This window comes from Cibotium barometz, chromosome 64 (genome assembly GCF_041138505.1).
Source record: "Cibotium barometz isolate CiBa-2024 chromosome 64, ASM4113850v1, whole genome shotgun sequence".
NCBI lineage: Eukaryota > Viridiplantae > Streptophyta > Polypodiopsida > Cyatheales > Cibotiaceae > Cibotium > Cibotium barometz.
The window spans coordinates 10,834,419-10,850,868 of record NC_141109.1 but is presented as its reverse complement, the minus strand read 5'-3'; the positions used below and the strand labels follow the sequence as shown (position 1 = coordinate 10,850,868).

The window sequence follows — 16,450 nt, the reverse complement described above, 5'->3', positions numbered from 1 at the left end:
GATGAGACCTTTGCACCCACGTCATATGACTACCATGCGGAGTATCATTGCATTGTAGTACATAAAGGTTGGAATGTACGTCATCAAAACTGCTTTTTTGAATGGAGATTTGCATGAGGAGGTCTATGTATCTCAGCCTCATGGTTTTGTCCATAAAGATCAAGAATTAAAAGTATGTAAATTGAAAAAAGCTTTGTATGGTCTTAAGCAGGCTCCCAGGTATGAGAAGATACATGCATACTTGGTTGCACAAGGTTTTTGCAATACTTCTACTGATAGTACTCTCTACATTAAGGGGATTAAAGATGAATTTTTGTTCATCGTGCTATACCTTGATGACATGCTGCTCACAGGCCCTGATGATGATCATATTTTAGCTTTTATAGCTAATTTACAGAGGTCATTTGAAATGTCATATCTTGGCCTGTTGCACTATTATTTGGGCATTGAGTTTCAATAGCGTCATGATGGCATTGTTATGCTGCAGACACAATACATAGAGGCATTGTTGAAGAGGTTCAATCTTGGAGACTACAAACCTATTGCTATACCTATGAAACCTGGTTTGCGACTTAGTCTTGAAGATGCAGGTGACCCTTTTGATTATGGTCAATATTGAGCAGATTTATGTATAGCCTAGGTATGACAGTCTATCAAACGAGTTTTCTATTACCTAAAGGGCACCAAGCACTTTGGGTTGTTTTTCCCAAGGAGGTAAATCACAACTGCATGCATTTATAGACTTAGAGTGGGATGAATGTTACGACATACGAGTGTCCATTTCACCTTAGTGATTCATGTATATCATGGCTCAGCAAAAGAAGCAACCCACTATGGCCACTTCTAATTGTGAAGCTATTAAAGGGTAGCATTTATTACAGCTACAATTGAGTGTGTTGGGCTTAGACGCCTTATTACTAATTTGGGTATAGGTGGCAAGTCCTTAGTCACTACCATCTTTACTGATAGTCAAAGCGCTATGGCAGAGGAATCCAATTTTTCATACTCGCACAAAGCACTTTGAGGTGCAATATCATTATGTTAGGGAGAGATGCTCCGTAGGCAGATTTATTCACAAAGTCTCTCTCACGAAAGAAGTTTGAAGCTTTTTGCAAAGCTTTGAACTTACTTTCCTTTGGGGATTAGTCTGGGCTCCCGCTTATAGTCCAAAGAGCCTGCACATCTTTGTACTTTTAGTGCTAGCTCACCCCTTGTTCACATCATCACTCCTAGGGGATATTTGTAGCCATATTTGGTAGTGCTGTGTGTAAACACACTAGGACCAATTGGGCCACTTTTTCCCTCTTTAGGAGATCTTTTCCCCCATGCTAGTATACACTCATCTTGCGGTATACTTATGATCTTTGTACATCACACAATCATTATCTATTTATCATCTCATAGTCTGGTTCTTTGAGCTTCTCCATCGTATGTGTGTTGTGTGTGTGTTGTTGTGTGTTGTGTGTGTGTGTGCGTGTGTGCGTATTTCTGCAATCCTATTTTCAACACTTCTCACTTTATCTAACACATGTACATAGGTAATGTAGCCAAACACTTTCAAGTGTGCCAAATCTAGTATTTTGCTAGTAAACTTATGTCGAGACATCACGCTATGAACCATTGCAAGGGTTTCTGTTCATAATGTAAATTACAATTATTGCTACTAATTCAACCAAAAAATAATGAGACATTCCTTTCTCGTTCACATTAATGCAAGGGCAAATTTCATATGTAAATTGCAGTTTTGCTAGTACATGAGACATTCCTTTCTCATTCAGATCAATCCAAGGGCAACTTTGGCAATTTGCATGTTCTTCCTACTCGTGTGTCTGACATTCATCTCTTTAGTGATAAAAAGGGCTATAAGATCCTCAAAGTTTGGGAAGTTTTCTCGACTTCAAATAGATGTCTCAGAAGTTGATCATACTCTTAGCCAAGCCCATTCAATATGACCGACACCAAGTCGTCGCTTGTCCAACAGGAGTTCCAATAGAGCCAATGGCATCTGTAAGTCATTAACTTTCAATGAGTAATCATTGTCACACTCATATTATTCCTCTACACATTATTAAGCTCTTGCTTTGATTGCATCTTTCTTGCCTTGGTTCTTGTGCTATATACAACTTAACCAAGGTATCCCATGTATCCTTAAGTGTTGTTGCATCCTGTATATGACTAATCATACAATCCGACATGCTAATAAATAGCCAATACATCTCTTTGTTGGCTCTCTCATGCCATGACTTAAAAGCCTATGCCTATTAAGGAGTAAAATTTTCTTTTGGAGGCTCTGGCTTTTTCTCGTCACTTGAAATAAACTCCCAGTATCCTTTTCCCATGAGGAAGTTTCTCATCCTAAACTTCCTTACTTGGAAGTTGTTCTCACTCACAATCTGAGATAGTGTACCATACATGGTTACCCGCAAGTAACTTACCAAACAATGCTTGTAGATAGTCTACCAGACATGGTTACCTACAACAACTTACTAAACACAATGCTTGTAGATAGTCTACCAAACATGGTTACCTGTAGAAACTTACCAAACACAATGCTTGTAGAAACTTCTATACTTATAGAAAACCTGTAATCTCCAACATAGTCACCTCTCCTACAGTCTTATAAACTTGTTATACTACTGCAACTATACTACAATTGTATATGGAACAGTCACATAAACATACATCCACCAACAATCTACAAATCTCAAATTCTCTGCATAAAACTGTCTTGCAACCAAGTTTTTGCCCTGCAACTTTACACTGAACCATCATAGAGTGCTTGTGGAAAACTAGCAGAGCCAAAATGGGGCCTAAAATGGCCTCGAATCCAAATTCTAAAATCACTAAAGTTATATGGACCATAGAGATTTGCTTCCAAATCAAAGGGAAAAAGATGGAGCTACCCTTACTCGTGAACTGCTTCTTTTGCTTGCCTCTTGAGTGCTTCACGCGAACCGACGCCCTGATACCGTGAGAAGAATCCAAGGGAGAGCATGAGCTTGAGCTTCAAGCAAGCAAAACACACATACACAAGAGTAGACAAACATACAAGGGAGATAGATGGCTGAATTTTCTTCTATTCTCTTCTCTTCTCTACAACCATAACATAAAGATAAGAGTACACACTATGAGGGAAAGTACGAGTTCTCCTATTATAACATACAAAGGTTGGTCCATAATGTGAACCTGACTACATGAGCCGATGCTATAATTGTGCCATAACTCTAGCAAACCAAAATGGCTGTCACACAGCGTGTAAACCATTGGTGACATATAACCCATAATCTTGAGGAGTTCTCATCATGGCACGTGACCCATATTTGCTAGTTGAGCTTGATATTTCAACATAAATTATGAACTGCTGGGTGTGTCAAGGTGCTCATCCCAACGGCTACTCCATAACACGAGGGTAGAGCATTGAGAAAATGCTAGCACATATAAAAAGGCAATGAAAGGAAGTTATAGATGTATAAAATATGGCTATTTCATAAGTTCATACTTCTTTGACCTAGTTAATCAATTCTAATAGAGAATAATACTCATAAAACTCAATGTGAAAGGAAGTTATAGATGTATAAAATATGGCTATTTCATAAGTTCTTGTAATCGAAGAATAAGGGAGTCACCACTCACTAGGCTTGGAAACTTGTCTTTTAGAGTTAACACTAGAATAAAGTAATGGGTTTTCTAAAAATGGAGGGATACTTTAAAAACATGTGGGAATACTTTCAAAATCCTCATAAACACATCTTTTATCATAGTAGATTCAATAGAATATCTAAATTAGAGGCATTTTTTTGGTATTGTGAGGAGGTTTATTCCCACATCTTATGGTGTGAGTGTGAGTGTGTGTGTGTGTGGGGGGGGGTAAACCTCTAAGGTAATGCCCCTAAATTAGAAGGTTTTGGTCTGACATAGTGGTTCAAAAATCCACAAGAGCACGTGTGTGGGAAAATGGTTCAAAAATCTACAAGAGCACATGAGTGTGTCAATAGTGGAGAAAGACCTTTCAAAACCATCTTCAAAAGAAGGCGATAAAGGGTTTTTAGGCCATTACACCACTTGTTGAAATAATGAGCATCTTCTAAATTCAACCACTAGTGTAAGTGTGGGTGGAGTTTTCAATGGCAAACTGCTACGTTGACTTTTTTGCCCCCCTAAGTAAATCACCATAAAGAGATCTTCATTACAAATGGATCACTACAAAAAGATGGCTATCTTTTTTTCCCCCCTAGAAAAGGAGGCTATAATAAATCACCATAAAGAGATCTTCATTACAAATGGAGCACTACAAAAAGATGGCTATTGCATATGGAGCGTTGTCGGCTGTGACTTTGGCATGCTTTTATAAAAAGCAAGACTAAGGGGGACATGTTTCTATTCCTAATTAGCTACATTTAATATATAACTTTCAGTTTATGTGTTTTTCAATTTAAAAGTTCCTCTCTCTCTCTCTCTCTCTCTCTCTCTCTCACACACACACACACACACACACACACACACACACACACACACAAGTAACTCATATATTACTCTCTCTCTCTCTCTCTCTCTCTCTCTCTCTCTCTCTCTCTCAACTTGCTAAAGTTTGAGTAGCACGTAAAGAAGTTTCTCGAGATAGAGAAGCTTTCCATTAAAGTTTTCTTGTAGCTCATTCAATGTCACATGTTACTAGACATTAATTGCTCTCTCTCTCTCTCTCTCTCTCTCTCTCTCACACACACACACACACACACACACACACAGAGCAGGCACACACAAAAAAAGTAAGCTCCTCATTCTCTGATGAGGAGTTGGCGTCATTTGATACTTTGAGATTGCTTGCATGTCTAGGAGTACAAAAAATCCTCATCGACTTTTGTGATAACACAAACGTTTGTCAACAAACCATCAAGAAGACTAGTTGTGAGACAGAATATTGACGACATTCGTAGAACTAAAAGGGGAATGGGCGGTGTCGTTCGACACGCCAATATGTATGCTACGTACGATTCCGTGCATTAGTAGCAAGAAAGTTTATTGATCAATTTCGGCATGTTGGTAGGGTGTTGAGATTGGCAACCAAGTTGCATAGTTACCAGAATGTTTGAGTGGCAAGGTGTGCATGGGACCGAGCCCTAAGAAAAAATATGCTTTGGTGAGAAAGTTTGAATTGTTCTCTTGTCCAAGCAAAGCATCCCACCATCTATTAACAATACATATAATAGCAATCATGGAGCTGGACGGTTACACACTATACTTAGCTGCAGCCTGCCTTCGTCTCCCACCCACTTCCATCCGATTTGGAAAGAGTATGCACAAGTTTCTAAGATTGTGCTGCACGAAAACAGTCTGCTCAAATCAGGGTTAACCCGGAGACAGCAACAGAGAAGGGTTGTGTGTTCTCTCCATTTTCTCAGCATCCAATTTGTCGACGCTACCTTAGATCAAACCTTAAAGCTTTGATCAGATCCAGTGAAAGCATCCCTTGAAAACCCTAGGTTCGATCTGGCAAAACCCTAGGTCTGATCCCCTTCCTGTGTTGAAAACCCTAAGATTTTGACCTAGATTTCAATCCCTAGTTTTGGAAACCTCTGATCCGGAAGCCCTAGATTTTGAGCAGATAAAACCCTAGATTGTAATTTGTAGCTTTGGAAACCCCAGATTGGAAAACCCTAAATTCAGAATCCCGAGGTTTTGAAACCCTAGGTCCGATTCTGTCTGAGGTTGAAGAAAAGGTTCCTGCCCTAATGGAACAGGGAAACACAGTCCGCTTGGTTGAGGAGGAGAAGTTCGGCTGGACTATCTTGAGCGCCGTGCGAGATGGGGAGCTGGACCTCACCACAGCAGAGAAGAAGCCATGGGAAAGAGGCCCTAGTGAAGAGGAGCCAGCGAAGCTCGAGGAGGCAGAATCAGTTGTGGCAAAGGAGAAAGATGAACCATTTACAGGACCACGGGACTACCTTGTAGAGACCACACAGGAAGAGCAGGAGAAACAGGCACCAGATGATGAAGAAAAAGAAGAGGAGGAGGAAGGAAGTGAAGAAGAAGAAGATGATGATGATGGTGATGACGACGGTGGTGTCGATGATGATGATGGTGATGGCGATGACATGAAGGTTTATCCTTTTGGAGATCCTCGGAGAGCATTTCCGTGGGGACCAGATCATGTTCAGGAGGCAAATCCTAAATTTGGTGTAAAACAAACCCTTGTTCAGCAGCAGCCTGGATTCAAGCATGGTCTTATGTGGAGAGTTTCACTGGTGGCAACCCTGGGTTTTTTTGGCTGGGTAGTGATGAATGGCCTCAGCGGTGGGGGCAAGAATTTCCGATGCCTGAAATTACAGCCATGCAGCATCAAGGAAGGAGAGGCTGTTGTGAATTCCCTGTGAAGCTATGAAGGACCTCTTCCCCCACACGAATATTCTTCAACTAATCAAGTAATTCTATCTGGTTTGATTCATCTTGGATAAATTAGTGTTTGACCTTCAATGGATGTGATTATGATGTGTATGATTAGTATGACATGTTAGATAAGTGTACAGAATGCTTTGTTGATGTATGATGGATGTGGTTGATTTCAAGAATGCTGCAAGCTGTCCAGATGCATATGGTTAGCAATGTTAAACTCTACGAACCACAGTTAGCTGCGGAGCTAGAGGCTGTAGATGCTGGTCTTTGGTTCATATGATTATGATGTTCATGATTAGGTGCTTTTATTATGCGCTAGGGCTGTAGGTGCGGATCTTTGGTGGATGATGTGCATGATTGGTACAACACCTCTGGTACGTGTGGTCAGCTAAGTGATTTGTGTGTTTGATGTATGATGGATGCGGTTGGTTTCAAAAATGGTGCAAGATGTCAAGACATGTACGTGAAGCAAGAATAAGCTCCACTGAGCAGTAGGTGCTTGTGTGAGGTGCATGCAGTGTTGCTATGTGTGGTTGGCTAAGTGATTGTGTGTTTGAAGTGTTGGCATGATGCATTGGATTTTTGATGGATGTGATCATGATGGATACGATCGGTAAAATATGTCACATGTGTGTATAACTAGCCAAATAGAGGCATGTATAATTAACGATGGCTATGGTTGGTTCCAAGTATTTCAAGATGTATATGGTTATCAAGGGTAAGCTCTATCATTGAGGAACGTGTGTTTATGTAAGCTAGAAGCCGTAGGTGTGTGCATAGGTGGGTGCAATGATGGCACGACACATGGGTGTTCCACAACATTAGGGATAGAAAGTTATTTATGTGATTGATTAGTTGCTATGTGCTTGCTCTAATTTGATTGACCCTCCCTATTGGTGTCTCTTAGTGATTGTCTAGGGTTCAAATGCTTGGGGTGCAAGTAGTGTTGAGGGGCATGGGTACATAGGTTAAAGGAGTACCGTGTACAGCAGAAAACAGAAGAGGCATGCTCATGCTGCCTGCGCTTGTTCCCTGCTTTACAGGTTCTCTTTTGGGGGTGGATGAGCGAGATCCCCTTTCCAATGACAAGGGGCAGTTGTGATGGGGCCCTCCCCTTGGGTTTAGCCTATGTGTGAACATTCTTGTGGACTATGTCACCTCTCGCTATTTTTTTGGCTTGTGAATTAAAATTTAATTCAATCACAAATTTCTAGTTTTAACAGATCCTTCTTATATGATGGCCTTTGAAAAATTGTCGATGTTATTGCAGTATCTTACACTACTGATTGCTGCCTCCTGTTTTGTAGGCATCCATACAGTGCCAAGGAGGAGCTGCAGCAACTCTTTTTTTAATTGCTCGTTTGGTATATGAGTCGCTTCCACAGGCTCATGCTGTATATACATCTACTTACAAACATAGTTCTAGTTGATATATACATAATTCTGGCTTTTATATAATTGTAAATAGCAGACACAGTGCTGTGTAAAAAATTACCATGACCTTGATTTGCTCAAGGGTTTTTCTTTGTCTCTAATTCAAATATTTTTTGTTCTATTTGTCTCTCATTCAAATATTTCTCTGTAGACCATAGGTGTGGTGTGACATGGGGAAGTCTTGGTCCACAATTTGTAAGCATTTGGAATTCATTTCTTTGGAAAAGAGGGATGATGAAGTAATTGACTTAATCTTAAGTTAACAGCATGCTCACAACTATTTGTTGCAGCTTGCATTTGACAATCAGCGTGTGGTGATCATATGGATGTGTGGTCTGTGTGGAACTCACCTGACATGTGAGGCTGCAAGCAGTTGAGGCACATACGCACATGCATCACAAGAAATGAGTAGCCAAACCTTCTAGAAAGAAAGAATGGGCTTGTCTTTAAGTCCTTGCTGTGAAGAGGCGAAGGCTGTGGGATTGCAATGGGTGCATTGTATGGAGAGACCCTTGATTGTTTACTTCATCAACACTGCAATGCAAAATTAACAAATGCACGGAAATGTGGCAGCATATGAATGGTAAGAGTGCTCTGAGTTTCAGGGCCGAAGATGGTCCCTCCCCCCCCCCCCCCCCCCCCCCCCCCCCCCCCCCCCCCCCCCTCTTCCTCTTTCCCCCAATTTATTCTTTTACCAAAAAGGGCAAATTGTATACAAAGCTTAACGTGTACTGGGCAATCCTCAATGTGCGGTACTGGATTTCCAAGATATTTCAAACAAGTGCAAATCAAATCGATGTAGAAAGCTCTATCGGGCACAACTTGCCTGTTAGGTTCTTCTTGCCCTGCCTAGTAGGATCTTCAACGCTTTCATTATTGGGCGACTTGGCCAATAGGTTCTCCAAAGCTCTCACTACTGGCAGGGCGTTGATATGTTCTCCAAGGCTATAGTCAATGTTAAATCTACAATCCTAGTTAGGCCATCTGCCATCCGGGCTAGCAGACCCCAAGTAAAGCCTATGCGGAATCCACAATCCCGATTCGTATTTAGGCCATCTGTCTTCCAGGCTAATAGATCCCACAACTCAGCAACCTGCTCGGTAAGCAGCCTACTGGGTTGAATAGCCCAGATTGGACACCAGCACTCAGATTTTCCTTGTAGTTGCATGCCTTGTCGACGCCATGATACACAAGCCAGCGGAAATTGTAGAAGCTTGTAAATGAGTTGAGCAACCCATTGAGTTTTCTGTAAAGATCCTTCTATTTGGTTCACAGAAAAAATGTGGGCTACAACCCTCTTCACAGCCCATGTAGGTAAGCAGGTGGCATTGAGCGGCTCGAGCAAGTTCACGGCCAGCACTGGCTAGCTCTTACACGCTCCCGGGCAGCATCGGGTAGTTCTATTAGGCTCTGTACAGTTGTATGCCTGCAAGTACAACTGTGACTGTACGACCTGCAAACTGGGGGTGAGTGGAGGACAGTATAGAAGATCTACGGGAATTAGTTGCCCAAATCGAAGGGGTGAAAGCCAGCCAGAACAACCTACTACATACATTGATTTCCTTCATTTTTTTTGCATTTGGGAAAGGTGGTCAATTCCTTTCCCTGCAATACGTGGACATGTGGTTTAGGCAAACCCTCACGGTCCATGATGGGTGTGACACCCGTTTTTGAGCATTTTGGGCGTAAAAATACCTGCAAAATTTTGCATGCCTTTAAAAATTGCACTAAAATACAAAAAAACTTGCTATATTTTACTGAGCCAATCGATTTTGAAGGGCAAGGGTGCCCATCAAAAATCAAGCTTGCGGCCGTACCTTTGCCCATGTTAGGGCTGTTCGGATGGGCCTGCCAAAAATTGAAAGTCTTTCCTTGGGGGAAATCTTCTTGTAGTTCACACACAATGTTGGAAATGGTAAATCTGACACCTATTCCCGATCAGCAACAAATGGGCTTAGCCCAAGTGGTTAGAGCTCTTGTCCTTGTGGTCAATCATGAATTCAAATCTCATGAATTGTAATGTGATTTGTTACGGAGCAATTGACCCCTCTAGGCCGAAACTCCAGAAATCCATTACATGGATTTATAACCTTCCCTTTTTTTTTGGAGGGGTGACCAAGATTACTTGCCTCCATTTTAGCATGGCCTTGGTGAATTTGGTCCTAAACACAATAAAAGGATTTGCACTATAATGTTTTACTCATAAAAACCTTAATAAATGGGCAAACCCCACATGTTAGTAGGATTCACTCTATAATGTTTGGCACAAAAACCTTAATAAATAGTCAAAACACATGTGAACATCTGTTAATGCACATATTGAACCACATTTATTAGATCACTCCTATCCTAAACATTATTATGCCTTTACATCATTTTGCCCATTCGTTTGTGGATGTTGTGCTAGTGGAAAAAATAGTTTTGTGCACATTTTATCAGGCAAAGCTATACAAAAGAGACTTGTTGCCTAGGGATCCATGTCTTCCACATAGACTAGAGTATTCAATGATGCTTAAACACTTACACAAGAAAGATCCTCACCATATGGTTAGCTTCATGATGGATCATCGTGTAATGAGTCCATTTGCTTAACCCATCAATGATTGTTTATACGACATCATCCCCATAAAGTGTTTTTGAAAAATCCATGGTAAAGTCCATGACAATACTTTTTGATTGAGTGAGAGAATAAACAAGGCTAAAGCAAACCTAAAGCCCTTTGCTAATCAAATTTTACCTTGTCAAACATTGTCATATATAAGCATCTATATTCTTTTCACGTTCTTGGCCATAAACAATACCTTTTTAAAGCTTGAGTAGTTATTAAAATACCCCTATGCCTTGCATATGGCGGTCACTTCACCACACAGACAATTTGCATCATAAAATATCCTTTACACATTGTGTAGGAAGAATACTTGTATGTCTGTCCGTATAGGTGCAAAATCAACATCCAAGTGAAAGGCATCTCACATGTCTAAAAAGTCTTTTTGTTAAGCAATCAAAACTATTGCAACTCGAGGTCTTGTGGATGAGGCATCAATAACCACATTTTTTTACCGTGAGTATGCATGATTGGAAAATATACACCAAAATTTTCTCACTTCATGTGCTTCTCAGACAAGTTAGCTCAAGTAAGAAAGTAATTGAGACTATGGTTCTTTGTTTTGGATGTGAATTTAGCTCCCAACAAATAGTGCTTCCATGTTGTGAAAGCATGAATCACTTTTAGCAACTGCTTTCTCATAAACACTTGGGGCAAGCTTTGATGCTTGGAGTTGTCTACTTTGAAAGCCAGTTTTAGCAACTCTTTCTCATCAACACCTAGGGCAAGCTTTGATGCTTGAACTTGTCTACTTTCAAAGGCAATTGCTTGAGGTTCTTGATTTAAAATATCCCCAATAGAACCCTTGCATGCATCATGTTCCACATTAATTTGAGATAATATAAAAGGGTTTGAAACAATGGCTTCCTTAAGTTTCTGGAAAGCTCTGTTTTCCACAATTGCCCATTTAAAGTGAACTTTGTTCTTAGTCGAATCATGTAATGGTGAAATGCTTTGATAAACCTCACATAAACCCAAGGAGTTGCAAATTTTATCTTTGGCCACTCTTATATAGGCTTAATCTCTCTTAGATCCATTTGTATGCCATCCTTGCATTTAATGTGCCCCAAGTACTAAATCTCTTTTAGATCCATTTGTATGCCCATCCTTGTATTTAATGTGCCCCAAGTACTAAATCTTGAAGCTCTTCTTTTGGCAAGATGAGCATGGTTCCTCTGATTTCAACAAGGAAGTCAAAATGTCATCAAAGAAGGTACCTATGAACTTTTATGATCTTGGAACATAGGTCCATTATGCGGTTGAAATGTGATTGAAAGAGGCAAGAGTGTTGGTGGTTAGTCCACAAGGTAGTACCAAATACTCGTGCAATCCAAAGGATGTCTTGAAAAGGTTCCTCTACTCTCTTGCCCTAATAACAACCATTTAAGATCAAGGGAACCATGGAGTTTGTATAAGATATCATCAATCCTCAGTATGGGGTTTTTGATTGCCTCTTGTAGTCCACATGTAAGAACACACAACAGTGGAAGCTGGATCAACACAATACAAAACATTGAATTGCAGAAAGAAGTGGAGAGTAAACAATATTAATGCTTGCAAAAATTCGATTACAAACTGATGACGTCCACCCACTCGTGTGCTTTGGTAAGTAGCTTTGATGATGATCTAGACAGACTCTGGATGGAGGATGTCTTGCTTACAAGAGTGCTTGAACACAATGAATTCAATCATTATGGAGTTCCAGAAATCGTCCCATATATAGTACCTCGTATGGTCGGTCTTGTCGGACCCTAAACATGACCACATGTATCCGCCAATAAGATATATGTACTATAAACTATGAAGTATAAACTCCTCACAACCTAAGAATAGTGTGTCCTCGGCCAGTGCCCACATAATGCGGTCACTTAATCCGCACAAGCATGCATCCTACTTATTAGAGTGCCAAGTCTACATAAGCCATCTCCTAACCATCTGGCCACACTTGGCCACCACCTAGTGTCTAAATTGGGAACTGTTAGGTGCTTGGGTGCTCACCACACAACGACTACTCCTCATAATAGGGTCCTACAAAGTAGAGCACATCTACCACCCACAAAAGCATCATGAGGGTGGAGCATTGAGAAAATGACTTGGCGCTAGACCGAAGAGGTAGTTCAAAAATGGGTGGACATTGAGGGGTAGATGGCGCTCTAGTAGATCTCTCCCAAGAGCCTTTGTGAGGATATCTGTACAATTCTCTATTGTTGAGGCAGTAGACTAGTTCTACCTCTCCATCTCACGTACATAATGATATTGAATCTCAATGGGTTTTGTGCGAGCATGAAACACCGAGTTCTTGGAAATAGCCATGCAATTCTAATTGTCACATAGCAACACTGACACTTCCTTTTGAGCAACACCCATGTCTCCTAAGATCCTCCTCAACCAAATTGCTTCACATGAAGCAAAGCATTCTACCTTGTGTTGAAATATACAAGTGAATAGGGTGTGTGCGGGAACAAGCCCTTGGTTAGAGGCTGTAAAAGAGAATCTGTAAATGTGAGAGAACCTGTGAAAAGGTGAGAAGAATCTACTGGGAGAGAATAAAGGGTAGCATGAGAAGATTTAGGAAGTGTGGAGATATTCTGGGAGAGGTGGAGAGAATCAAGCAAAAGAGGTGGAGTGAATCAAGGAGAAATCAGTGGGATTAGATGCTTGGATGTAAACTCTATAAATTGAGGCATTAGCCTAATGAGAATTTGCTGGTTTTTGATTATCCATGCCTACATTAAGCTATTAGTTAATTACTCACTAATCAGGTCTTAAGTATCATCTAATCACTTTGTTAATGATGTTGATTCTAGCATTTGATCCACCATAGCTCATCACATTGCTGTAATTTTAACATGGTATCAGAGCCAAGCCTAGAATCCATCAAGTTCATGAGCCCATTATCTAGTTAATCAAGATTAGTAGATAATTAAAAAATAATCAATTTTTTAGTTATTTTCAAGAAGCCTTCTGTACCCCCAGCTGGTGGAGGAGCTCTATCTCCTTACACACATCAAATTAGCCCAAATGCTTCTAGCCCAACAACATAGCCAACTCAGTGGTGCTCCAGCCAGTTGAATCAGAAGCACAAACCGCCACCAAGAAACGCAGCCGGTTTTCGCTGATTAGTGGGCACCATTTTTCTACAAAGCAAATCAAAGATTTCTACTTCATCAAATCAAATTAGCCTAATTCCTCTTAGCCCTGGGGGTTTTCAAGCATGCTCTACAAGCTAGTGAAGTCAAAATTTGATTTGATCAAGTCTACAGTGAGATCCAAGCTCTTCATCAAATTTGCAGGTGACTTTGGTAAAACAGAGATTAAGCATTCAATGTTTGGTCAAATCTTATGTTTCTTGGCTTAATCCTCTACTAGACTAATTGATATTGATGGCCTTGAAAGGATTTGAGCTCATTTGAACTCTAAGGCCTCAGATTTGGGCTCCCCGCATACTCTGTTTTTTGCACATAAATAGAGGATTAATTTGCTAATCAGTGATTAATCAATGCTAATCACTATATTTTGGTGCAATTGAGGGTTCAAATTAACCATTAGGTATCTGATATAAATCCCTATAACTTTAGATTGCAATTCTGCACATTTTGATTTATTTGGAAAGCCTTAGTTTATCAAGCATAGACTTGAACTTTAATATTTTGTAAAGTGTGATATGATTTAAACCCTAGCCTCAATTTATGGGCACTCTATTTTGAGCATAAGAGAGTGTCATGCAAGAAAAGCACCTTTTTATATTTTTGGAGGCTATGGCCTAATTTGGAATAAAGTATCACATAAATACTCATGTGTGGGGGGGAGGCCACACACATGAGGGGGGTTGATTGCACCCACCAGTCTTGGAGTCATGCTTTGTGAGCTAAGTATTATTTGTTTTTCACTCAAATATTGCATATGTTTAACATGTGGTATTTGATGAGTTATTTGGTTTAATCAAATTCTTGCAAGTTTCTTTTAATTCTATTTTCCTAGAAATTTAGAGCTCTGATGCCGTTTTCACGGATCTAAATTACTAGCCACACACAATGTATGCTTGCAAGCCCCTTGTGTTACACATCATTGGTGGGTATTTAGCCTTATAGCCATCATTCATGAAACTTGTCACCTACTAACTATTCACACTTATTATCTAAGTGATGATGTGTTATTGTCATATGCTGCCGATGGATCCATGCTAGTGTGGATTGTGTTTAACCACCCAACCATTATATATATATGTATATAGTGACCTCAAGCATTCAATGTGTACCTTCCTAGCCACACATGATATTCACACGACTCTTATGCCCACATGATAACCCTATGCTACATGTCACTGGATCTTAGGCCTATAGTGCCCAAGATGTTTGCAGTAGTATAACTAACAAGGGTAAGTGGTTGTAAGATTCCTCCCTCCAGCTTTTGAGGTGTGCAGGTGTGAGAACCTCCCCTTCTGATCTTATAATTATTCCCCTCTCTGAAATAAAAGAAAGATCCTGTTTTACCTTGTTTTTGCCTGGAGAGAGAAAATGTCTAGAGGGAGGTAATTCAAAATTGAGATATTTTTGGATATAATGGCCACTATTGCTTTAAACAAGAGTAGAACCCTCAATCCCTCAAGCCAAAGGAGAGCTTACAAGCTCCATGTAAGCTAATTTTCTTACTTTGTTTACGAATTTTAATGAAAAATCTACGGTTTTCTTGATTTTTATGTTTTGCAAATGATTGAATTAAATTCAAATGCTATGCCTTTGGAAAAGGCCACCCCCTTCTCTTCTTTACATTCCAACCTTTCTTAATCCTAAAAAAATTAACTAAGTGATTGATTAAACTCTTCTTATTGTTTACTCTCTTGAATTTAGAAAATTGTGTAGATTAGAGTTCTATAATTCTAAATTGGGTTAATTCAGTTAAGTGGAGAAAGATAAAAATGAGAACTGGTCAGCCATACAAAGGAGGTTATGGCAAAAATTTCCATAATTTTGTGAAAAAGAAAGTCTATTTTTATGTTATTCCAAAAGAGTAATTCCCACCATTTTTGCATCTTAAAGAAATATTCTAACTACTCCATGTACATATTCACCTATGAATATGCATGGATATCAATGATATTAATTATTAAATTTGATTTCTATGCATAGAAAGATGCATAAAGGAATTTTTTTATTACAAAAGTGTTATTCTTCTTAAATTTGATTTCTATGCATAGAAAGATGCATAATGATTTTTTTTTGTAAAAGTATTATTCTTATTAAATTTGATTTCTATGCATAGAAAGATGCATAATGGAATTTTTTTATAAAAGTGTTATTATTATTGAATTTGATTTCTATGCATAGAAAGATGCATAAAGGATTTTTTTCAATTATAAAGTGTTATTCTTATTAAATTTTATTTTTATGCATAGAAAGATGCATAAAGGAATTTTTTTTGGTTATAAAAGTGTTATTCTTATTAGATTTGATTTCTATGCATAGAAAGATGCATAAAGGAATTGTTTTTATTACAAAAGTGTTATTCTTATTAAATTTGATTTTTATGCATATAGAAAGATGCATAAAGGATTTTTTTAATTATAAAAGTGTTATTCTTATTAAATTTGAATCTATGCATAGAAAGATGCATAAAGGAATTTTTTTTATTACAAAAGTGTTATTCTTATTAAATTTGATTTTAATGCATAGAAAGATGCATTTTGTTTTCTACATTAGATGCTGACTCATAAGCTATAGCCATACTTTAGTCTTTCTCTTTCTCCTTCTTTGGCCACTTCCTACACTCATTAATGTAGTGACCAGGTTTCCTGCAATAGTTGCATTTTTCCTTTTTCTTTGGCTTGTCACTTACGCAATGAGTATGATTTCAGCTTGTAACTACCTTGAGGAAAGGATTTACCTTTGCTTCTTTGTTGATTGGTAGAAAAATCTTGATCTCCTAACATATCTGTTTTACCTGGATTTCTCACAGCACAAAAACTAACTCCTCAAACTGCAAGGCATTTGGATTGCCTTTCATTCATGAGTCTAATGGTGG

At 39.2% G+C, this 16,450-nt stretch overlaps 1 protein-coding gene across 2 annotated transcripts; it reads left to right on the top strand.

Annotated features, from left to right (window-relative positions):
• Positions 1-5,194: 5,194 nt before the first annotated feature.
• LOC147603306 (uncharacterized) lies at positions 5,195-7,943 on the top strand. 2 transcript variants are annotated; one of them, XR_015265613.1, is made up of 3 exons: positions 5,217-6,419; positions 6,710-6,764; positions 7,698-7,943. XR_015265613.1 is itself a non-coding variant. In XM_086796564.1 (2 exons), exon 1 carries the CDS (start codon positions 5,730-5,732, stop codon positions 6,369-6,371), a length of 642 nt encoding a protein of 213 aa, XP_086652690.1. In that variant the 5' UTR covers positions 5,195-5,729; the 3' UTR covers positions 6,372-6,419; positions 7,698-7,943. The 2 variants fall into 2 exon arrangements, 1 of the variants encoding a protein (XP_086652690.1); XM_086796564.1 differs by lacking the exon at positions 6,710-6,764 and having other exon boundaries at positions 5,195-6,419.
• Positions 7,944-16,450: the final 8,507 nt, after the last annotated feature.

Bases quoted from the DNA above. Each gene is read 5' to 3' on its own strand.
- LOC147603306 (XM_086796564.1), top strand. From the start codon at position 5,730: ATGGAACAGGGAAACACAGTCCGCTTGGTTGAGGAGGAGAAGTTCGGC.